The sequence below is a fragment of the Oncorhynchus kisutch genome, linkage group LG20 (genome assembly GCF_002021735.2).
Source record: "Oncorhynchus kisutch isolate 150728-3 linkage group LG20, Okis_V2, whole genome shotgun sequence".
Classification (NCBI taxonomy): domain Eukaryota; kingdom Metazoa; phylum Chordata; class Actinopteri; order Salmoniformes; family Salmonidae; genus Oncorhynchus; species Oncorhynchus kisutch.
In genome coordinates this window covers 20,674,254-20,699,028 of record NC_034193.2, presented here as the reverse complement: position 1 = coordinate 20,699,028, position 24,775 = coordinate 20,674,254, and the positions used below count along the sequence as shown (strand labels likewise).

The window sequence follows — 24,775 nt, the reverse complement described above, 5'->3', positions numbered from 1 at the left end:
CAGCAAACTTAACATGTGTAAATAAACTGAGACATAAGCTGAACAAGTTCCACATACATGTGACTAACAGAAATGGAATAATGTGTCCCTGAACAAAGGGGGGTCAAAATCAAAAGTCAGTGTCTGGTGTGGCTACCAGCTGCATTAAGTACTGCAGTGCATCTCCTCCTCATGGACTACACCAGATTTGTCAGTTATTGCTGTGAGATGTTACCCCACTCTTCCACCAAGGCACCTGCAAGTTCCTGGACATTTCTGGGGGGAATGGCCCTAGCCCTCACCCTCCGATCCAACAGGTCCCAGACATGCTCAATGGGATTAAGATCCGGGCTCTTCGCTGGCCATGGCAGAACACTGACATTCCTGTCTTGCAGGAAATCAAGACGACTCGTTACGGATACCCTGTGTACATAGCCAAGTTATCTTTACTCATTGTATATTTATTGTTGCTTTTATTATTACGTGATACACTTTAAAAAAATTATTTATCTATTTTCTTTCTCTATTCGTTGTTGGGTTGGCCCGTAAGTAAGCATTTCACTGTTAGTCTACACTTGTTGTTTACAAGCATGTGACGAATAGAATTTGATTTGATATTTTCAATAGGGAAACAGTGCTTCCGTACTCCGCTCGTTCTCGCTTGCGTAGATTGAGTTGAAAACGTGACTTTGCCGTGTCTCAAGGCGCGCGCATCAGGTAGCCTTGACCATATAAACCATCCCGATTTGGGAATAATAAAACGCACAACCAGAACATAGTGAAAACCGGTGAAGCAAGCAAGCCTGCTGCAGAGTGAGTAATGAGTTACGTTTTTCTCTCTGTGACTATGCTGAGTTGGGAGGTTTTGACTGTTGAATTAGTTTTAACAATTGGGTCGTTTTTGAAATGCGATGGCAATGCCATTTAGGAAATAATAAACTACATTTTTCTTTATTTAAATGTAGGCTATATTGGTATCATCCATTCTAAATCAAATAATTTGGCAGCTTAATGACGACTATCAGTAACATTTGAACTATCTACTAACCCTAACCCTAAACTTTACCCTAGCCCTATAACTCTAACCTTAGCCCTTATCATAACCCTTATTCTAAACATTACCCTATAACCCTAATCTAACTTCAAGAAGCAGTTGCTTATCAACAGTTTGTTAATAGTATGACCACTTACAGATGGACTATTCAAATTTTTACCATTATGATAACTTTGCGCATACTACAAAGTAGGATCTATGAGTTACCCAGCTAACTTTGATGAACAACCATAAATAACTATTGATTTTCTGGTTCATTAAGAAAGCTAAACTTGGATATGCGTTTTTGGTTGTTGAGTCAATTACACCATGCCCAAAATAAAAAGTTAATTCAGAACATTTAGGGAAGCTAGTTGGCTAACTTCTTGATCCTGCTTCGTACACCCTACAGGTGTGGTGGTGCATTTATGCTTGAGGGTGCTGTACTACGGTCATTTTGCAACCCAATCACTACAACTGTTATTGGGTTGTTGCTGAATGTTTACTCTGCATCATTTGTATCTAATGAAGGAATTCCCTTTATATATTCTAAAATACATAAACATATGTTGTTTTAGTAGTTTATAACATCTCAAACTGGATTCTACTAGACGCTATACGGCACATAAACAGTATAGTATGATTGTGGAAGAAATTAGAGGGAAATAACAAGAGGAGTAAAGAAACTAAGGACAATAACATGTAAGAAAGTAAGTATTGAAAATAGGCTCAATTTATGTAAGGATTTATGCATTTGTGGAATAATAGAGCTGTTTTGTGATCAAGTAAAAACTGTGCAGAATCCTTTAGTTCGATTTTCACCAAGAGCTTGGAAGGTTCCCAAATACATTTTACAAGGGCATGGAGAGGGTCTAGTATAATGTCATTGACACAATTGTTAAAACAGAGTGTGTTATTTATAAGCCTCTACAATGCCTCTTTGATAATTTCATAGCAAGTGGCAGGTGAAGTGGGACATTCATTAATTTCTAATGAGAAAATAGTGCCCCACTTCATCTACTCAATTGCCCCACTGCAACTGAAAGACACACTTTAGCAAAAGTAAGGGTCTGATGTTGTTTTAGGTATTGTAGCAACCACTGAATAATCCATTATCCACTTGTTTTCATCATAAACATGTAGATTAAGACCGTAATTAATGAAAATAAACATTACTTGAGTAGGGTAGGCTGATTTTGATTGTCTACATAGCGATTTACCAAAAGTGTCCCTATAATGCTGACTTCACCCTCGGAGTAGTAACACCACAGATGCTCAAATCTAAGGTCGTTAACCCTTTAACCTTTTCATTTACTAAAGTGATATGATTAATCCATTTTGCTCACAATTTAATTTCCCTTCATTTAAATTGAGTAACACGCATGACAGTTTGTATTTAGACACACTAAATGATCAATGGAATCGTTAAATGACTAAATGGGATTCACTAATCTGAAGGGAATGTTCAAGGTCCTTGTATATCTTTGTAATGAGTGATTTTCAAACGTGTTTGATGTGTAAGTATTTGTAATTTTAAAGTGTTTTTCATGGTTGCAAAGGCAAAGGACGCAAATGGCACCGCAATTGCAGTAGCAATTAGCAAGAGTAAGCAATTCTTTCATTATCATTACTTAACACAATATAATGTTCCATAGTATTGTAGAATCAATAGGTTGAAGACCAATTGGTTTATTTCGTAAGCAACTTTGGCGCACATTTCAGCACCATAGACAGTGCAACTGCAAATGTGTCTCTGATACAGACTCCTTTCAAAAAGACGAAGACTTACTCATCTGAGTCATCAAAAAGCTTTGCTTAAAACTGATAACTTTGAGATTCTGATGCCAAGAATGCCAAGCTTTTGTTCAACTTTTCTTTAAGTCCAGCAGACGTCAGGGAAATGCTAGCCTACATTCTTTATTTACAGATGGCCAACACACTGAGACCCTGGTTGATCCTTGTCGTCCTCGTCCTGGGCATGCTGGTTTGTCTGGGCACTTTCACGGATGCCTACTTTACCAAGCCGGTGAGCCCCGACGACAACGCGCCTCCGGAGGAATGGGCCAGATACAACACAGCGCTGCGACACTACATCAACCTCATCAATAGACAGAGGTGAGTGAGTTCAGCACTCTGTAGGTTAGCATTTTATCAACACGGGAAAACCTTGTCTTAGATATGGCACGAGAGTCCGAGATAATGCAATGTTTCAGCCTATTGGGGGGGGAACAATTTCTCAAACCAGTTTTATGGGAACGGAACCTCCCACTGACAATCAATAGACTCAGCATATTCCTTCACTAAATTTGTTTTCAAAGGTAAAAAAAAAAATCCCATCTGCCAAATTACAATAAAATGTTGCTGATATTCTGAAGAGGGTTAAATTACCACTATAGCCAAGGTCACAGAAGAAGCTCTGAGGGGGCAAGAGATATTTTAATTAATCCTGAGGATAATGATATTCTCTTGGCTCTCCAAGTTCATGTCCTGTCTCTGTGCCTTGGGGGCAAAAGGAAAGCACAACAGGATTTGCCCCTGTCTCTCAGTACAATTGAGTCTGTGTGTCTGCGACACTGCATCAACCTCATCACTAGACAGAGGTGAGTGAGTTCAGCACTCTGTAGGCTAACATGTTATCAACAGGGGAACACCTTGTCTTAGATATGGCACGAGAGTCAGAGATAATGCAATGTTTCAGCCTATTGCAGGGGGGGGGACAATTTCTCAAACCAGTTCTATGGGAATGGAACCTCTTACTGACAATCAATAAACTGATAGCATATTCCTTCACTCAATTTGAATACAAAGGCAACAAAAAAATCCCAATACCTAAATTCCAATCAAATGTTGCTGATGTTCTTAAGAGGGTCAAATTACCACTATAGCCAAGGTCACGGGAGAAGTTCTGAGGGGACAAGAGATATTTGAATTAATCCTGAGGATAATGATATTTTCTTGGCACTCCAAACAGGCAGTTGTTCTGAACACTGTTATAACATAACTTCATTCCAGTTTTGGCAAGACATATATGCAGCAGCATTACACAGACAGAGAGATTAGTATTTAGAGAACAGAGTGTAGTTATTTCAAATAATGATGGTATGGACAGAAAAGGAAAGGAGCCTGGTTTTGCTCTAGGCATTAAGTTAATGTCCTGTCGCTGTGTTTTGTGTGTGTGGGGGCGGGGGGGGGGGGGGGGGGGGGGGGGGGCTTTACAAGGTGGCCGTCTTTGTAAGTAAGAATGTGCTCTTAACTGAATTGCCTGATTAAAAAAAGGTTAAATAAAATAAAACAATTTGTGCAGATATGTGCACTACGACATTTCCCTCTCTCTCTGTCTCTGTCTCTGTCTCTGTGTGCTGTGTCCACTGAGCCTTTGGGCGCGCCCTGCAACCTCATTGGATAACACTGGGCCGGCATCTTGCTAGCTGTCACTCAAATGTGAGGGGCTGAAGCTCATTGGCTAGAACTCAAATTCCTAGGGTGCAGGCACACGTGGTGGGAAATTTAGGGAAAAATGCACAGCACAGCTTCAAGAAAACAGTTGCTTTCTAACTAGGGATTTCGTGGCTAATTGAGGTAAGACAGTAATTCTGCTCATAGATTATGCATGTGAGAACTACACATGGACACATTCAGCGCAAAGCGGGAGGTTTAAAAAATACTTTCTTAGTCGCCAAAATATCGGAGCATGTCTTTAAGTGGGCTGGAGCTGTCAATGCACTACAAGGGCTGTGTGCCATGCAGTTCAGCCCCTCTTGTTCTCACACAAAGGGAGATTCACTCCTCATTGGCAAAGCATTGATTTCAGTGATTTAAAGATGATTTAAAAGCTGTGTCACTCTCTGTGGAACCGAGGATTGCTTGCCTTGCTGAGCATTGGGCATTGGACTTTAAAATCTCTCCTTGTTTAGAGCTAATTGCTTGAGATATGTGTTCTTGCCTCTGGAGATAAAAAGGGTATAGGCGAGTAGTGAGTACACACACTAGGGCAAGGGTCCACATTACATTCAGCCGTTGCCCTATTTTTCCTTGGGCGGATGGTCGAGGAGCCAGAACATCGTTCTAAACCATTAGCACACTGCAAATGAACAGCGAGAATCCCAAACAGATATGGTTTTTGACAAAAACATATGCCTCTCTATTTATGCGTGGGAATACTTGGGAACACACAGTACCAGTCAAAAGTTTGGACACACCAACTCATTGAGGTTTTTCTTTATTTGTACTATTTTCTACATTGTAGAATATTAGTGAAGACTTTAAAACGATGAAATAACACATATGGAATCATGTAGTAACCAAAAAAGTGTTAAACAAATCAAAATATATTTTAGATTCTTCAAAGTTTCCACCCTTTGCCTTGATGACATTCTCTCAACCAGCTTAATGTGGAATGCTTTTCCTTTCCAACAGTCTTGAAGGAGTTCCCACATATGTTGAGCACTTGTTAGCATCTTTTCCTTCACTCTGCGGCCCATCTCATCCCAAACCATCTCAATTGGGTTGAGGTTGGGTGATTGTGGAGGCCAGGTCATCTGATGCAGCACTCCATCACTTTCCTTGGTCAAATAGCCCTTACACATCCCGGAGGTGTGTTTTGGGACCTTGTCCTGTTAAAAAACAAATGATAGTCCCACTAAGCACAAACCAGATGGGATGGTGTTCCGCTGCAGAATGCTGTGGTAGCCATGCTGGTTAAGTGTGTATTGAACAAGGCAAAGGGTGGCTACTTTGAAGAATCTCAAATCTCAAATATATTTGTTTAACACTTTTTTGGTTACTACATGATTCCATATGTATTATTTAATAGTTTTGATGTCTTCACTATTATTCTACAATATAGAAAATAGCAAAACAAATGAAAACCCTGGAATGAGTAGGTGTGTCCAAACTTTAGACTGGTACTGTATTTCCTAAATTAAAATCACTTTGAGCTGACTTCCTGTTGATTTTACAGTCTTATGTCCAACAATGAAAATTATATATATTTTTTGCTCAGAAAACTTGTGGGCCAAATAAAATCACCGGCCCACGGGCTGCCTATTGGGGAACCCGGCAGTAGGGTATTCACACCATTAATGTCTGCGTAGTTTCTTGAAACTTTGGCTCTTTCTCAATAAATGTTTCTCCGATTCCTGGCATCCTCTCGCCTCTTTCTTAAAACGCATTGGAGAAGGAGTTCTGAAGGGAAGGACCTTGGATCTTCTCTTCCAGAACCCAGAAAGACTAATTGAGGTAGTGCCTTGCAATTCATGGGTCTGTCAACGATCAGGTGGCCAGGCTATTCATCGCGACAAGGGGACATAATATGATCTTAAAGACCCCTGTTAGCACACTCCAGCAAGTAATGTACATCTCTTGGTGACATACAGCATGTGATGGTCTCTGTGTCCAATAGGTATGGAAAGAGATCTGCACCTGAGTCAGCTCTGGGGTGGTTGCTGCTCAGAGATGAGTCGGAAGGCGATTTAACACAACGGTGAGAGGATGAAGAGACTGAGGGAAAGGGTGATTCAAAGTGACTGTCTGCTCTTTGTTACAACAGACTCATCATACCTTGAGTATATCAACATGACCCATGCATACACCCGCAGTAGGAATGTGACAGTCCACTCAGAGATTCCTAAAAGTAGTGCCCACACTGGATAGCAATATCTAAGTTTGATCACTAGATATGGAGTTTAGTGAGTTTGGAAGGCCAGCTACTGACTTTCTGTGTCTTTTTCTAACAGTTCGGGTGGCAGTGATCGCGGATAAATCTGGGTCCCGTCCCACTGGCATGCTGTTCCACTCAAATGGTGGGCCTTACAACAACTCAAATAGGCTGCTCAACTGGCAACCTTCACTGGACTGTGTGGCCCACTATTTATTTTCAACATCTCTGTCTCTCTTTCTCACTCTCTCATTACAACACATAATTGTCTATTTTTGGTTGTTGACATAATTTGTAATTAAATTCAACAATGAATAATAAATAAATGTGTTATAATACATCTTGTCACAGTGAATTTTGTTGAAAGCCTTTCAGTTTCTGTGACTCAACAAATAAGCAAACCAATATTTATATCCAAAAGCCATGATTGGAAATGATCCTAGACCAACCACCACTTCAGGCTTATTATTAAACATGGTTACAAGAGTAATATCATTGTTTATGACATATTCATACCACTAGGTGACAGTATATTACAAGGAAAATGCTCTCTACGTTATTTGCCATTGGGACTTGTAATTTATGCATTAGACCACATATTCTACTGACCTTGCTGCAGGACGTGGCCAGCCTACACATTTACCATAATTCCTCACAACGGTCTCAAAAAGAGTAGGGATGTATTGAAGTATCAGCATTTTAATACAGTATCCTATGCTGAAGATGAAACTCATCATTTTGAAACTTTTGGACACAGTATAGTGTACTATTTCCTTACTTTGTTTATGGTACATTGTATATTGCACTGTCTTATCACGTGTGATATTTAGATATTTAAGTCATCTAGACTCAAGACCTGCACGAGAAGAAGCATTCAAACCGCGGTTCGGTGGGTTCTGCACTGTGGCACACATACCGTTTTCCCTTTAATCTTCAGCAACGGTGCTCAGGGATTTGACATTTCAGCCGCGCCGTCTTTGCTCTCGTCTCGAATTGGACAGTGGGAGCAACAGAAGCAAGGTAACCTAACATGAGCTCCTAAAGTAGTGATTTGTTGAACAGAAAGAATGGTTATTGATATAGAAGATAATTTCTTGTCGCTATCGTTTTCTTTGTGTCCCGGCTATTTAGAATCGATTGTGATTCCGCGGTGATGCGCCCGTAGCACCAGGTGGTTTGTTTTACGCTAGAATCTATCATATTACGAATGAATGGATTGGACATTGTGAATTATTGATAGTGGTGGCATCGCAATATCAATCATGTTGATCGTGCACATGATAGTATATTCCTGGCACTTTACCTCCTCTAGCTTAGGCTACGGTTATTACGCAGGAGCGTATTGGTGTGCATACAAAGCCCACAGATGGTGAGGAATAGTCTAAGAGAAAAGCATTTAAGCAAAAGCACAAGCTATTTCTGATTTATTTTCTTATCCCACGTACGGCACTCAATAGCTGCCAAGTTGTGTGAGGAGATACAATGTAGTCTAACCCGTGTCCGGTCTTCCATCCTTTGCGCTTGTGAATTAGAATACTATCACTGACTTTACAAGTTAATGATGGATTATCAATCATACTCTTGGAAATGTACTTGTGACTGGGAGAGAATGGCTGTTTTACAATAGCAGAATTCCAGACCTTATGTAGCCATTACGGATAGTCGGATCGGACATCATGTGCACCTGTTCCCTGGTGCATGCTCACGTCACTCCCTACGCACCACATTTCTCTTTCAGTTTTAATGTGAATATATGAATAAACAAACAAATGATAATGTGTCATTTGGTTCTGAGAGTAATAGCCTACAGTAGCTTATTGGGTAATGACATTGTAGCAAATATGAGGGGTAGCCCCGACCGGGACTCGAACTCGGGTCCACGACTGTCAAGCAAACACTTTAACCCAGGGATGGGCGTTTGCGAGCAAAACACTTTAGCGGCTCCCCTTTTGACAGTTGAGCAAAACATATACATTTTAGAGTTTATTTCCTGCAATTCCGTACTTGGCACAGACTTCAGTTCAACATCAGGTTGGTTCAGTTGTCAACTAAGGAGAAATCAACAAAACATTTCACCGTCATTGGATTTAGATCAAATGTTTGGCGAATTTTTTTCCCTTTACATTTTTGACTTTTAGCAATTCCAATCAGTTTTCCACAAATATATGTTTTGTTGAAATAACATGGAAACTCAACCTTACCATTCAGTCAGAACATCATACCTGGTGGATGGGACCATGATGTAAACACATTCATTTTTGACATATTCTCTAACAAGGTAATTGGGAGAGGGTGTAGTCTAGCCCAGGGTTTCCCAAACTCTGTCCTACCCCCCCCCCCCCTAGCACTACACAGCTGATTCAAATAACCAACTCATCATCAAGCTTTTGATTATTTGAATCAGCTGTATAGTGCTAGGGCAAAAACCATACCTGCACCCAGGGGGGGCCCCAGGACCGAGTTTGGGAAACCCTGGTCTCGTCTACTGAATGAGTACTAAGGACACGGCTGGCAGGAAGAGAGGTCCTTTTCAACCATCATAGTGTCCTTTGTTACTTTACACTCAAACTTACATTGAGATGGTTATGTCTAAAATCATAGATCATATCATATTAGGTGTTTGGGTTGAGATGAGCTTCAGCAGTTATTCAAGTCTTCTAATACAGTTTTTCCAAATCACTCTGGCGGAGTTACACATCAAAACTGTGATAGGTCTTATTCTGGAGTGCTTTTAGCTCAGCTTAAAGGAACTTCATCCTTCTTAATAGTCTCCCTTTTGAGAACTTGCAGCTGCAACATGATTTTTGGCGGGTTTGACAGCTGTGTGATGCTGCACGATCAATGAGCTCCACAGAAATGTGACCTAAGCACTTCCTTACACAGCATGAAAACACTGGCAGATTTGGGGTGATTCTCAATTAGTAAAAAAGTATGTCCTCTCCTAGACTCCTCTGTCATCCTCTCCTCTGTGACCGGGAAACCGATAAGTAGTCGCCATATGAAGGAGTGTCAATTCGTTAATTAATAAGAGGCAAATTGAGGAGTTTGCTCCTCTACTGGATTGCCTCCCCCGGCGAAGGATGTTCAGGTGTATCCTACTGTGGAAGAGTTTTGAAATCCGCCACACCCCCTTTGAAACAGCTGTTGTTTTATCGGATGAGAAAATCATGCACACATTTAAAAACAACATGCTACTTATCCATTTATTAATGTCTTGCACAACTAGCTACATTTCATTTGACCATTTTACAGATGTATTTTGGGGTTCTAAATCTGTAAACATAATTTGCCCGATGACACACTACAGTAGGGTAGCCTCATTTCATATACAAGCGCATTTGTTTCCACATTTCCTCTCCTCCTCACCTTGATTAACTTGGACCTTTTTCAAAAGGAGGCGAGGAGAAGATAGGACTTGAGGAATAGAGGAAATCTAATTGAGATTCTCCCACAGTCTTAAGCCTCCCTCACTTCCTCCTTCTATCCTTACTTCTCTTCTTCCTTGAGGCAATGACTGCAAGGTAACCAGTTTATTCATTCACCAATCCAACCGTGTCAGATCAGTGGTTAAGGAAGGAAGGAGCTCTAAAATATTTAAGCAGGGCCTAGGGCAGCCTCAAATCTCACAACTATAATGTTTTGATGTGGTAACCTAAGTTAGCAGGCGTAAAGTAAATGCATGAAACAAGATCCCCCCCCTACTGCAGGGATCATCAACTTGTTTTCTTGAGCGGATGGTCAGGGGGCCGGGAACATACTTAGAAATCATTTGTATAATGCAAATTTATTTATTTATTTTTACCCATTTTTCTCCCCAATTTCGTGGTATCCAATTGTTGTAGTAGCTACTATCTTGTCTCATCGCTACAACTCCCGTACGGGCTCGGGAGAGACGAAGGTCCGATACACAACCCAACCAGCCGTACTGCTTCTTAACACAGCGCGCATCCAACCCGGAAGCCAGCCGCACCAATGTGTCGGAGGCTACACCGTGCACCTGGCAACCTTGGCTAGCGCGCACTGCTCCCGGCCCGCCACAGGAGTCGCTGGTGCGCGATGAGACAAGGACTTCCCTACCGACCAAGCCCTCCCTAACCCGGATGACGCTAGGCCAATTGTGCGTCGCCCCACGGACCTCTGCTTCAATAAAAGTCAATGACTTCCTCCCCACTGACTGTTTTTTTCTGCTTCTTCATTTATCCACCAAATTTGGTAGGGCCTCCATTGTAGGCACGGTGAGTCGGCATAGAGATTAACCAAATCAAATCAAAATCCAATTTATTTATATAGCCCTTCGTACATCAGCTGATATCTCAAAGTGCTGTACAGAAACCCAGCCTAAAACCCCAAACAGCAAGCAATGCAGGTGTAGAAGCACGGTGGCTAGGAAAAACTCCCTAGAAAGGCCAAAACCTAGGAAGAAACCTAGAGAGGAACCAGGCTATGTGGGTCTAACCGGCGACGGTGTAACGCATCTATTCCAGTGGCACCCCTCCGTCCTTCGCCCCACATTTAAAGCAACTGGAAAACGTCCATGGCAGGCACTGTTGTCACTTTAGCTTGCTACATAAGGAATTATAGAAAGCACGAGCACCACCACCAATCAGTTTACACCACAGCGCACACACCAGTCGTTACTATGACAACTAGTGTAATCCGATTTGGTCACTTTTAACTTGCTGATTGGACAGTCAGTTCCAAAACGGATTTTAACAACTGATTTGAGTATTAGGGCCTGCAGTGTAAACTATGCTTATGCCACCCCTGTCACTACCACAACAGATCAGTCTGGATGAATTTAGGGTTCGTAACCATGGTGACACAGCTACTGTAAAATGGGCTGGACTACTGCATTCTTTTGTATGGATTGGCTCTATAGGGACAGGAGTTTTACTTGAGGTGAGCTCATGTGCTCTGGAAAAACTCAGGGCCACTAGATCCAAGACAGTATAGTATAAAGATAGGCAGAAGCTACTTCTCCAATAGAATTCCCCGATCACACTTGTAGGTGATGTCATGGTGATGTTGGCTAGCTAAACTCATGTGCAAAAACATGTTGTCTCGCTCTAAACTGTGCGTGTGCAGGTTGTCAAATCAAAGGCACTCCTTCGATATAAAGTTGTTTTTGACGGAAATTAAAACGTGTCAGTTTGTCACTTTCATGAGCTGGAGTAATAACATGTTCAACTAATTACTTTTCTCGGATGTAAGTTGTGCCTTTGGATTTTGGGAAAACTAACAACTAAGGAATGATTTTTGACCTTTCTTACCACCTGTTTCCATCCAATTAGCGACAGATTTGAAAGCGAATATTCTAAAATCCCCATGAAGAAAATATGCCTATATTCCCACCAGTGGTGTTTCCACCAAAGGGACTTGTTGCGGATACAAATGAGTGCAGGATGAGGTAGTGCACACAACATGTTAAGTTTTCATGTACCGAATAAAAATCTAACGTTCTTATGTGTTTCCATCACATTTTCAATTCCATCGCAAAAACTGTTGCGTTAAATAGTAAATGTACCTACTCTGGTTTTGGCACCTGTGCTCTAGCCAACAGCTCACAGATACAGTGCGGTTTGGCTGTGCAGGTTGGCTAGTCTACACGATGAGATTATTATGAATAAGAGCGATGTCACCATAATAAGACCCTCTTATTGGAACGGAGCATCAAGCTCATCACCGTGCACTTTCACCACCCCTTGAAAGTTCCATCATACTTTATCTAATCTGTAGCCTAATAAATTGCATGCTTTCCCAAATCATAGTGGGAGGAACACACAATATATCACCGCGTGACTCTAAATTTACTTTGATATGATGTTTATTATATCAACATTTGCGCGTTAAGGCATGTCCATTGCCATTTCTCGCACACTTCATTTTAAAGATGCAAAAAGAGCCCATCATGTCGAACGAACAAATGATCTGTCTGCTCTTATAACATTGTACCTAGACTTCCTGTTTCCATCACAGCTGTCAGGATGTTTTATTATATGGTATGACTTTACTCGCATAACATTTGTGGATGGAAATGTGGTTACTGATTTCTCAAACCCCCAAATCCCGGCTTGGCTTGCTTGGTCTGTTTCGCAAGTGTTCCCGGAAGCCTAACGATGTTGCACCTCAGGGTTTAGAAACTTTGTGACTAGAGTTTCATATCACAGCTTTGCCTTTGAAGACCTCATATCGTATCTGATCATATTATACTGTATTGTATATCGTGTATTATAAACTGGGTGGCTAGAACCCTGAATGCTGATTGGCTGACAGCTGTGGTATATCAGACCGAATACCACGGGTATGAAAAAAACATGTATTTTTATTGCTCTAATTAGTGGATCACCAGTTTATAATAGCAATAAGGCAACCCGGAGGTTTGTGGTATATGGCCAATGTACCACGGCTACGGTATATGGCCAATATACTGCAATGTGGTATATGTGGTACATATACCGCAATGTGGTATATGGCCAATATACCGCAATGTATCATGTCTAAGAACAGCCCTTAGCCGTGGTTCATTGGCCATATACCACACCCCCTCGTGCCTTATTGCTTAAATATATCGTATAGTGTACCATATCGTACTGTACCATATCCTATCTGTAACATTTGGTCAGAAACTTTAGTCTTTAGTCAAGAGCTATGTTGGTGACGTTGAACCAAGGCCTGTCATTACTCAGACTTATTCAATCAGTACTTCCTTGACTGAATTACCAGCAACAGGGACCTTGACTGAAATACTGGCAGTGGAACTGCTTCACTGCTAAGGCTATTGTGTGTGTGTGTGTGTGTGTGTGTGTGTGTGTGTGGCTAAAATGTTATTTTCCAGTTGAGTTGGGGCTATCACTGTTGACATTTAAGTAGCTAACTATAGTAGCACTTTGTGTGCATCAATATACATGAGGTGGTGAGAATGAAAACAGTGTTGAACATGCAGATCTCAGATCTCAGTTGACCATGTGGCACGTACTAGCTTCAAATGGCATTTCAATTAGTTTCTTTCTCCTCCCTACAAAATAATCTTTTGTTTTGATGTAGTGAATTCAAGTTATTTCGGGCTCCCGTTGTGTGACACAGATTCACAGAAGTTTGAGTTTGTTAAGGAGGAATTTAGGTCACACCTGATTTCACAGCTCTTAAGTAAATAAGTCAAACCTTTAATCTGTTATTTAAAAGCTCCTTATAAATGTTCTGTAATTCTCTACCTTTAGTTTTTCATGGAGAAATCAGGGCCGGTGTCAGAGTGGGATCAGGTCCCTCCTGTCCATGTAATTACATTCATTATGATCTAATAGGCAAAACTGATCGTAGATCAGCACTCTTACTCTAAGACACTATATGAATACCGCCCCGGCCCCAGACCAAATACACCATACGCTTGCCACTCAAATATTGCACCAGTGGACCTGAATATAAACTATATAAAGTGTACAATTAGACACACACTCCTGAAGTTTATTCAAGCACTGTGGTGAGACATGATACATATCTGAAATCTGAAATCAAGTTAATCAGTCTTTCGGGTGAGAGAGCAAGTTCACAAAGACATTTCTCATTGAGAGCTTTCATCATAGACCTCTGAGTTGGCCTTTTTAAACTGCCGTTTAAGCCTTGTGATCCAGCTTGTGTATCTCACTGTGCTGTGATCGATTCCACTGGGATTCATTTTGAAGGCAATACTCTGGATTTCAATGGTGCTGTTCACCCTCTACAATTTATTCTCAGTATTGTTTTGATATAAAAAAATAAAAACTACAATACAATAGCAGAGACACATTAAACTACTACCATTTGCATTTCATTATTCCCCAATTGAGTACAATTGCAATCCCCTCTCCCCTTATTATTATTTTACGCATTTTTCCTTGTTGCCATGGCAAACCAGTGGAAAAAAGAAAAGAGGTCCTTGCGGTTGTCTTGGATACGAGCGCTTTCCCCCTGTGATGCAACGAGAGGAGGAGAGGAACCTGTGGGAGTGCAGGCAGGGTTATTTTTAGGCGTGACGCGAGCCACGCGTGGATTAGGATTTGGTTGTGGTGTATGTGTGTGTGCGTTTGTATGTGTCTGTTTCTGTCAGAGTGTGTGTGTGTCAAAGAGTCTGTGTCTGTCAGTAACAGTGTGTGTGGGTGAGAAAAAAGGGTTTGTGTGTGTGCGTGTTGGCATCACAGATTTAAGGTGCAACCTACCTGTTGGGGGTAGATATAACACCTGTGTGCCAGGACCACACATTAAGAAAGTAGGTGCTGGCTCCTGGCCAAAATGTGGATCCAAGACACCTAGCTTATGTAACAGAAAACCTTTCACAAATATATATCAGAGACCTGTAAATGACTGTATAGAAATAGAAATGCTACCCTCAGTGTTTCGCACTCCTCTCTCTGAGATTGTGTTAATCCTGTTGTCGTCCATCCCTCTGTTTGTGTGGCCCTGGCCCAGTGTCAGTGTTTCTCTCCACTTCAGCGTTGCGCTTCTCTTAATTGGTTGGCAGGGTGTAGAGATGATGATTGCAGGCCTGCGCTGCGAGCATGATGTCATAGCAGCTGTGGTGTCGATGTAACCTGGGCTCAGTATGACAGAGAACATGGGACTTTGGATCACACCTAAAGACAAAGCAGTCCCCACAATAAGAAAGACCTAGCAGGAGCACAGCTACAGGCCCTGATCTCTGTTGTAGAATGTAATGCAACTATTGTACATTTATATACCCGTATTATTTAGATTGGAAAGTGCTTTATAAAGGCTTAATCGCTTGATTACAATTTCATCCGTTTTCATAATAGGCTAAGAAAATTATATCATTCGGTGTGCAGCGTCATTGGGCTGATTTTGCCCCTGTATAAGAAACGCTCCGGAAAAAAAGAGAGGGAGAGAGCTGGCGAAATAAAGCAGGAAAATGCTGACCCCTCTCTCTCTCTCTTCACCCTCTGTAAACCCAGCTCAAGCATGGCCAAGGCTGCCTGCAAGCTGCCTGCATACTTTTAACAAGCTCTGTCATTTGTGTGTGCGTGTATGTTGTGCGTCTATGTGTGAGAGAGCAACTGTATGTGTGTGTGTGCGCGTCTGTGTGTGCTTTATCGTGTGTGTGCTTGCCTGTGTGCTCTGTCATTTCCCAGTGTGAACACCGGAGGGCTGGGGAGGGAGGGATATGCTGGGGGGGTGGGGGGGGGGGGGGTGAACTGGTGTGAATGTTTTAAGAGCCTGATCTGCGTAGATCAGAGTTATACAAAGCCCTGGGCAGTGGTAGAGTATATTTCACACTCTGGGTTTCAGTGTGTTTCAATGGCACAGCAGGAACTACAATTCGAGCTTCTGTCTAAGTGTTGATGTGGTGGTAATATACTCATCTGCATAGACACACACTTTTTAGATGATGATTGTGCCTTTGTGCTTTATACTGTAGGAAGTGTGTGTGTGTGTGTGTGTGTGTGTGTGTGTGCGTGTGTGTGTGTGTGTATGTGATGAGGCGGTTGAATGATAGACTTTCCCTCCAATTTGGCTACCACCCCTTCACCCTGACCACAGTCTGCTGTATATTGTCATGGCAACCAGGCATTAGCATTATTGGATGCTGTTCTCCCTCATCGACTTCACTTTTTCCACCTCTGTTTCATTTCTCTCTCTTTCTCTCTCTCTCTCTCTCTCTCTCTCTCTCTCCCTCTCTCTCTCTCTCTCCTTCTCTCCCTCCCTCTCTCTCTCTCTCTCTCACTCACTCTCTCTCTCTCTCTCTCTCTCTCTCTCTCTCTCTCTCTCTCTCTCTCTCTCTAGCTCTCTCACACACTAATGTCTCACTCGACTCTTCAATCCGTTGCTATTTGTCCTTGATTTCTCACTGCTGTAATGTAACACAATTCTAGGACTCTTCTTCACAAATCCATCCGCAAACCATTTATTTAGAACATGTCTGAAGTTGTTGAGCCTCTCCAGTCAGTTCCTGATGACATTAAGCGTAATGCCAATGGGTTCAATCAGATGCCTTAACGATCCTCTCCAAGCTAGTACAACATGTTATCCTGCTTACTGTAGCCAATCTCTTTAACTAGCTATAGTTGACTTCGTGGAAACTGAGTTGGACAGTGTGGGTGTTACCTATAATTAGACACTGACAACAGGGGAATGGGCATGTGTGGGCATGGGAACTATACTGGGACTGGGGTGGGCGTAAATAACATGAGGGAGAACTCCCTCAGTGTCCCTCTACTGCTTTTTGTCTGCTTCTCCTATAGTCCCTCCCTCCTCTTGGTCCATTTCTCCAGTTGGGTGATTGAGGATGGTCGTTTTCATAACTGATGAATAATTCATGTTTGTTTACCATGTTCTTCTCCCTACCTCTCTCATTCTCTCTCTCCAGCTGACCTAACAAGATTCAAAGAAGAGGATTTGGGAAGACCAGATTTCCAAAATGCCCGTGGCATCATCCAGCTCGGACTCTGGTAAGTGGCTTGGCCTCAGCGTGACGGAGCGATAGAAAGAGATAGAGATGGTGAGAAAGTGGTGAAACGTGTGTGTCTGTGTGTGTGTGTACAGTTGAAGTCGGAAGTTGACATACACCTTAGCCAAATACATTTAAACTCTGTTTTCACAATTCATGACATTTAATCCTAGTAAAAAATTCCACGTCTTAGGTCATTTAGGATCACCACTTTATTTTAAGAATGTGAAATGTCAGAATAATAGTAGGGAGAATGATTTATTTAAACTTTTATTTCTTTCATCACATTCCCAGTGGGTCAGAAGTTTACATACACTCAATTAGTATTTGGTAGCATTGCCTTTAAATTGTTTAACTTGGGTCAAATGTTTTGTGTAGCCTTCCACAAGCTTCCCACAATAAGTTTGGTGAAATTTGTCCCATTTTTCCTAACAGAGCTGGTGTAACTGAGTCAGGTTTGTAGGCCTCCTTGCTCACACAATCTTTTTCAGTTCTGCCCACAAATGTTCTATAGGATTGAGGTCAGGGCTTTGTGATGGCCACTCCACTACCTTGACTTTGTTGTCCTTAATCCATTTTGCCACAACTTTGGAAGTATGCTTGGGGTCATTGTCCATTTGGAAGACCCATTTGCGACCAATCTTTAACTTCCTGACTGATGTCTTGAGATGTTGCTTCAATATATCCACATCATTTTCCTACCTCATGATGCCACCTATTTTGTGAAGTGCACCAGTCCCTCCTGCAGCAAAGCACCCCCACAATATAATGCTGCCACCCCCACAACATGATGATGCCACCCCCGTGCTTCACGGTTGTGATGGTGTTCTTCGGCTTGCAAGCTTCGTCCTTTTTCCTCCAAACATAACGATGGTCATTATGAATGACCCCCCAGTCCAGCATATTTCCACATAACAGAGAGAAACACAGCTAAAAAGAAACAGAGAAGGATGGAGGGATAAAAAGAGGTAAAGCGGTGAAGTGGGAGAGAGATAGAGAGAGAGAGATAGGGAGAGAGATAGGGAGAGAGATAGGGAGAGAGAGATAGGGAGAGAGAGATAGGGAGAGAGATAGGGAGAGAGATAGGGAGAGTGATAGGGAGAGAGATAGAGAGAGAGAGATATGGAGAGAGATAGAGCAGGTAGGGACAGTTTATCACGTGGGGCCCTGCAAGTTATCTCCACTCCTCTAATGTGACTTAATGATGTGCCTAATGAAGCAGTGAATTCGGACTCAAACTCAGACTTATCAGTCCGGCTGTCTGGAAGGATCCCCCCCCCCATGTGGCTTCTCTAGTGGGTATTAGTGTTGGGGTTAGATGGGGGTTTGGGAGTTTTGAGATTGGGTGGGCTGATTTCTCTTCAAATAAATCCTTTCAATTCGCTGATTGTGGGCTGATTTCTGTGTTTGCTATTGGACAGAGAGAGGGAGTGGGAGAAGGACATTGACAAGGACAGGGACACAAGACAGACATATACACAATGACAAAGACAGAGACAATTTGTTTATCTCACCATTGGGAGATGGAAGAGAGGGGAAATTCTCTCGTTTGAAGTGTTTTCACCAATGGCTGGCTGACTCAATGTATTACCGAAAGTTGTATGGCATCTGATGTGAAGTATATGTAGCTCATGAGTTTGAGCAGGCGAGGTGAGGAGGGGAATTTAGATTTATGGCAGTTCAACACCCCTGAGATATTGAATGTGCATTAAATCTGTATTTAGAAATGGCCCGCATGTCAATCTCTGATTGTAAACTAGCCAAGGGGGAGATCTCCCTGATGGACGTTTTCTGTAACCAAGAATAAATTGTGCCTCGGAACAATTTCTTGTCTCCCAGTTATCAAAAAAGTTAGCATTTTATAGTATGGCTATTGTTTGGCGCTGATATGCAGCCGGTTACAATTACATTTGGATTTGAAGCGAGGAGGTGGTTCATGCACTCGGTCAATGAAGCCGAATGTTTTTATGTGCACTGCTTCGTGAGCATAATGCTAATAGCTAGCTACAGCCATAATACAACACAGAGGAATACTTTATTGAGTTTCATAGCTTACCCAGTCTCTCTTATTACTTGGATTTTTGCAACATCTCGATTCTTCACCCTTTCCCAGAAGCGTGCACTTGCACACTCCTGTCATGAATTTAAAGGTATAGGATTGGTTGGAAGGAGTTTTCATCAGTGTTAAATTCATACGGGAAAGAGTCCAAGTGTAGGGTGGAGAATCAGGACACGGCCAATGTGTGGTGAACCATGATGATGTCACTAAACAGGAAGGACGTTCTTGATATAAGCACCAATCAGAAGATTCTCCCTCCCTCCCTCCCTCCCTCCCTCCCTCCCTCCCTCCCTCCCTCCTCCCTCCCTCCCTCCCTCCCTCCCTCCCTCCCTCCCTCCCTCCCTCCCTCCCTCCCTCCCTCCCTCCCTCCCTCCCTCCCTTCCTTCCAACACACGCGCGCGCACACACACACACACACACACACACACACACACACACACACACACACACACACACACACACACACACACACACACACACACACACACACGGTAGTGGCTAGTAGAAGATCATTGTGCCTTGACTCCCCCTTCCTTTCCAAGCATCGCACCTCCTACGTGAGATGCATCACTCTATCCCTCCTCTTTCCCCCTTTATTTCTCTCTCTCCCCCTTCCTCTCTGCTCTGAGAGGCTTCCATTCAGGGGGAGAGGCTCAGTCATCCTTGGCAGCTCTCAGGAGCTGCAGGTATTGAGAGGGGGAGGAGGAAGAGGAGGAAGAGGAGAGAGAGGCGCTCTGAAGGAGGGGAGGAGAGGAGAGAGGGTGAGAGGAGCTTCTCTCAGGCTGTCTCAGGTGTAAGTGTGTAAGTCGTCGCTAGGTGTGTGTGTGTGTGTGTGTGTGTCATGGAGGTGTGTGTGTACCACACGGCTGGCAGCCTGTTTTGAAGGTTCTCCCTGGAGAACTCTGTCCTGTCCCTGGAGTGCCTGGAGCTCAGTGGGAAAGGTAAGGACAGGCGGATGGGGTGATGCTGATGATGGTGATGGGGGTCATAGAAAGGATGAGGGTTTTAGTGGTTTATCTATGGTGAAAGTATTAGGGTTTTAATGGTTTATCTAAGGTGAAAGGATTCGGGTTTTAATAGTTTATCTATGGTGAAAGGATTAGGGTTTTAATGGTTTATCTATGGTGAAAGGATTGGGGTTTTAATGGTTTATCTATGGTGAAAGGATTAGGGTTTTAATGGTTTATCTATGGTGAAAGGATTGGGGTTTTAATGGTTTATCTATGGTGAAAGGATTGGGGTTTTAATGGTTTATCTATGGTGAAAGGATTGGGGTTTTAATGGTTTATCTATGGTGAAAGGATTGGGGTTTTAATGGTTTATCTATGGTGAAAGGATTGGGGTTTTAATGGTTTATCTATGGTGAAAGGATGAGGGTTTGCACTCTGTTGATAGGGGTCATAGAAAGGATGAGGGTTTGGATTCTATGGTTCATCTATGGTGAAGGGATGCGGGTTTGGATTCTATGGTTCATCTATGGTGAAGGGATGCGGGTTTGGATTCTATGGTTCATCTATGTTTGGATGGGTTCCACTTACTCCCTGTATGTTTTGGTGTAGAAATAGAAGTGTAGTGTGGTTGTGAGAATTATGAGCTATCTGGGAGATACAAGCGAGACAAATGAGTACCGAAGGCAATAGGGTGTGGAGGTGCGAGACTCATTGCTAAGGTGTGAAACTGTATTCATCCAATGTCAGAAATAACTAACAGCGGAATCTCAAGCATATGGGACTCTACTTATCATGTTGTATGGTGTTCCTGTCCTTTACTTTGACCATTGATCAAGTGGAATTATGACATACTAGCTAAACTATTGTATGTATAGATTCAATGTCCCTTATGACTGAAGGAAAATGAGAGAGTGCGTAGAGAGAAAACATGTACTACTTTACGCAGAGCCCTCATATAGCCATAGAAATAGAACCAATCTATTTCATTCTATTTCTATGATAATAACCATTATACTCTTCATGACAAATATGGCTGCCCGTAACAGTAAATGGCCGTGCGTTACAATAACCAGGAGATAGATAGTGACGGCCTCCCATAGAAGTAAACTGAATGATAGTACATTGATAATACTGTATGTGCTCTCAGTGTGTGGGGGACGTGCTCTTATAGATTCTATCCATAATTGATGGTATTAATTCATGTTGCATTTATTGCATGCTATACTGCAAGGAAATGTGTCACTGTACAAATGGATAGTGGTCGAAATGGAACGTAAAGGAAATTGGATACCTGGTCAGTCGCACAACTGAATGCGTTGAAGCTTTCACAGGACGTACTGGAATTATATGCCTTTGTTAGACAAAATGTTGCGTTGACGATCATAAGTAATTGTACTATACATTAAATAAACAACAAGAGAGAGAGAGAGGTGATGGAGGAGTGAATAAGATGACGCTTGAGGTACGTACTGCTGTACAACACAGTGAGGTCGAGATGTAGAAGTCGGACGTTTACATACACTTAGGTTGGAGTCATTAAACTCGTTTTTCAACCACACCACAAATGTCTTATTAACAAACTATAGTTTTGGCAAGTCGGTTAGGACATCTACTTTGTGCATGACACATGTCATTTTTCCAACAATTGTTTACAGACAGATTATTTCACTTATAATTCACTGTATCACAATTCCAGTGGGTCAGAAGTTTACATACACTATGTTGACTGTGCCTTTAAACAGCTTGGAAAATTCCAGAAAATTACGTAATGGCTTTAGAAGCTTCTGATAGGCTAATTGACATCATTTGAGTCAATTGGAGGTGTACCTGTAGATGTATTTCAAGGCCTACTGTCACGCCCTAACCTTAGATTCTCTGTTTTTCTATATATTTTGGTTAGGTCAGGGTGTGACTAGGGTGGGTACTCTAGTTGTTGTATGTCTAGGGTTTTTGTCATCTAGGGTTTTTGTATGTCTATGTTGGCCTGATATGGTTCCCAATCCGAGACAGCTGTTTATCATTGTCTCTGATTGGGGATAATTTTTAGGTAGCCATTTTCCCCATTGTTAGTTGTGGGATCTTGTCTATGTTTAGTTGCCTGTCAGCACTAGTTTGTATAGCGTCACGGGTCGGTCGTTTGGTTGGTTGTTTGTTGTTTTTGTTCATTCATACCTCTTTTTATCCCTCCATCCTTCTCTGTTTCTTTTTAGCTGTGTTTCTCTCTGTTATGTGGAAATATGCTGGACTGGGGGGTCATTCATAATGACCATCGTTATGTTTGGAGGAAAAAGGACGAAGCTTGCAAGCCGAAGAACACCATCACAACCGTGAAGCACGGGGGTGGCATCATCATGTTGTGGGGGTGGCAGCATTATATTGTGGGGGTGCTTTGCTGCAGGAGGGACTGGTGCACTTCACAAAATAGATGGTATCATGAGGCTGGAAAATGATGTGGATATATTAAAGCAACATCTCAAGACATCAGTCAGGAAGTTAAAGCTTGGTCGCAAATGGGTCTTCCAAATGGACAATGACCCCAAGCATACTTCCACAGTTGTGGCAAAATGGCTTAAGGATTAAAAGGGCAAGGTATTGGAGTGGCTATCACAAAGCCCTGACCTCAATCCTATAGAGAATTTGTAGGCAGAACTGAAATAGTGTGTGCGAGCAAGGAGGCCTACAAACCTGACTCAGTTTACACCAGCTCTGTCAGGAGGAATAGACCAAAATTCACCCAACTTATTGTGGGAAGCTTGTGGAAGGCTACGCAAAATGTTTGACCCAAGTTAAACAATTTAAAGGCAATGCTACCAAATACTAATTGAGTGTATGTAAACTTTTGAGCCACTGGGAATGTGATGAATGAAATAAAAGTTTAAATAAATCATTCTCTCTACTATTATTCTGACATTTCACATTCTTAAAATGAAGTGGTGATCCTAACTGACCTAAGACAGGGAATTTTTTACCAGGATTAAATGTCATGAATTGTGAAAACTGAGTTTAAATGTATTTGGCTAAGGTGTATGTAAACTTCCGACTTCAACTGTATCTCCTAATAGTAGTTGACGTGACAGGCAAGACAGTCTGTCAGTACTTTCACATTAGTTCTTCATTGAGGAGCTCCCTCCTACCTGGTGCTTTTTGTATTCGCTGTTGTTCAGATGCAACTGTGCGCTTCACAGAGCGGTCACATTCGGGAGTGTCACCGACAGAGACACAACCTTCAAATAACATCCGTCTCTCTCTGCCCTCTCTGGACCAGGACCTGTCAGATGAATACTCAATCACATGTCCCAAATGTCAGTAATAAAAGTGTGGAGCCATAGACAGCACTGTTGAGTGTATTATTTCTGAGTGATCCGGATTTGATTATGTGGTTTGGTTATCCTAACAATAAAACCTGGGTTTTATATAGCCATTTTCAAAGACCCAAATATGGATGGTTTGGTGACACAATGGTGTCATGTTGCTATTGAAATGTTATTATAAACTGGGCGGTTCGAGCCCTGAATGCTGATTGGCTGACAGCTGTGGTATATCAGACCGTGTACCACAGGTCTGAAAAAACATTTATTTTTACTTCTCTAATTATGTTGGTAACTGGTTTATAATAGCAATGGTTGGTGGTATATGCCCAATATACCACTGCTAAGGGCTGTGTCCAGGCACTCTGCGTTGCGTCATAAGAACAGCCGTTAGCCGTGGTATATTGGCCATATACCGCACATTCCTCGGGCCTTATTGCACAATTATAGATTATAATTGTCATTATAAAAACAAAGTGTGTCTACGCTACACATTTTTCTGTTACCTTCCTGACAGCCATCATATAATAGAGCTGTTGTTCAACCCTGTCATCTTTTTCTGGACATACTACCATTCAATATAATGGGAGGTGCAAGAGTGAAATGTCACTAAATATCACTGGTTGTTGTCTGGACTGATGACCTTCAGCTTGGTAATGAGGTCTGAGCCCTTCTAAGGCACGCAGACAGGGCACAATGACCATCACCATGGAGATGTTGTTGTGATTTCAGTGGCTGGTATACTGCAGGCCCTTCAGAGGGTTTGTTGTGTTCTCAACAGGGAAGGGGGGGGTTGGGAATATCTGACTGTCAGGAGGTGTTACACACATACAGTGGGGCGAAAAAGTATTTAGTCAGCCACCAATTGTGCAAGTTCTCACACTTAAAAAGATGAGAGGCCTGTAATTTTCATCATAGGTACACTTCAACTATGACAGACAAAATCAGAAAAAAAATCCAGAAAATCACATTGTAGGATTTTTAATGAATTAAGAAAATAAGTATTTGGTCACCTACAAACAAGCAAGATTTCTGGCTCTCACAGACCTGTAAGAGGCTCCTCTGTCCTCCACTCGTTACCTGTATTAATGGCACCTGTTTGAACTTGTTATCAGTATAAAAGACACCTGTCCACAACCTCAAACAGTCACACTCCAAACTCCACTATGGCCAAGACCAAAGAGCTGTCAAAGGACACCAGTAACAAAATTGTAGACCTGCACCAGGCTGGGAAGACTGAATCTGCAATAGGTAAGCAGCTTGGTTTGAAGAAATCAACTGTGGGAGCAATTATTAGGAAATGGAAGACATACAAGACCACTGATAATCTCCCTCGATCTGGGGCTCCACGCAAG

General features: G+C 42.2%; 2 protein-coding genes across 3 annotated transcripts in view; both read left to right on the top strand.

Moving 5' to 3' along the window:
• The first annotated feature begins 484 nt into the window (after positions 1–484).
• On the top strand, positions 485–7,001 carry LOC109865910 (peptide Y-like). The gene is made up of 4 exons (XM_020454415.2): positions 485–792; positions 2,940–3,127; positions 6,414–6,494; positions 6,748–7,001. The coding sequence occupies exons 2-4, from the start codon at positions 2,940–2,942 to the stop codon at positions 6,770–6,772; spliced, it is 294 nt and encodes a 97-aa protein (XP_020310004.1). The 5' UTR covers positions 485–792; the 3' UTR covers positions 6,773–7,001.
• A 256-nt stretch (positions 7,002–7,257) lies between these two features.
• mpp2b (MAGUK p55 scaffold protein 2b) overlaps positions 7,258–24,775 on the top strand; it is a 44,391-nt gene continuing 26,873 nt past the window's right edge. Inside the window, exons 1-2 of one of the 2 annotated variants that reach the window (XM_020454583.2) lie at positions 7,258–7,688; positions 17,023–17,104. In XM_020454583.2, coding sequence (XP_020310172.1) covers positions 17,074–17,104 — 31 coding nt within the window. In that variant the 5' untranslated portion in view covers positions 7,258–7,688; positions 17,023–17,073. The remainder of the gene's footprint in view (positions 7,689–17,022; positions 17,105–24,775) is intronic. The other variant, XM_031799632.1, reaches the window with a different exon arrangement.

Excerpts from the sequence above, each read along its gene's own strand:
- LOC109865910 (XM_020454415.2), top strand. The coding sequence starts at position 2,940 with ATGGCCAACACACTGAGACCCTGGTTGATCCTTGTCGTCCTCGTCCTG. Across the intron at positions 3,128-6,413 it reads AACCTCATCAATAGACAGAG|GTATGGAAAGAGATCTGCAC; the intron begins GTGAGTGAGTTC and ends TGTGTCCAATAG. Across the intron at positions 6,495-6,747 it reads GAAGGCGATTTAACACAACG|TTCGGGTGGCAGTGATCGCG; the intron begins GTGAGAGGATGA and ends TTTTTCTAACAG.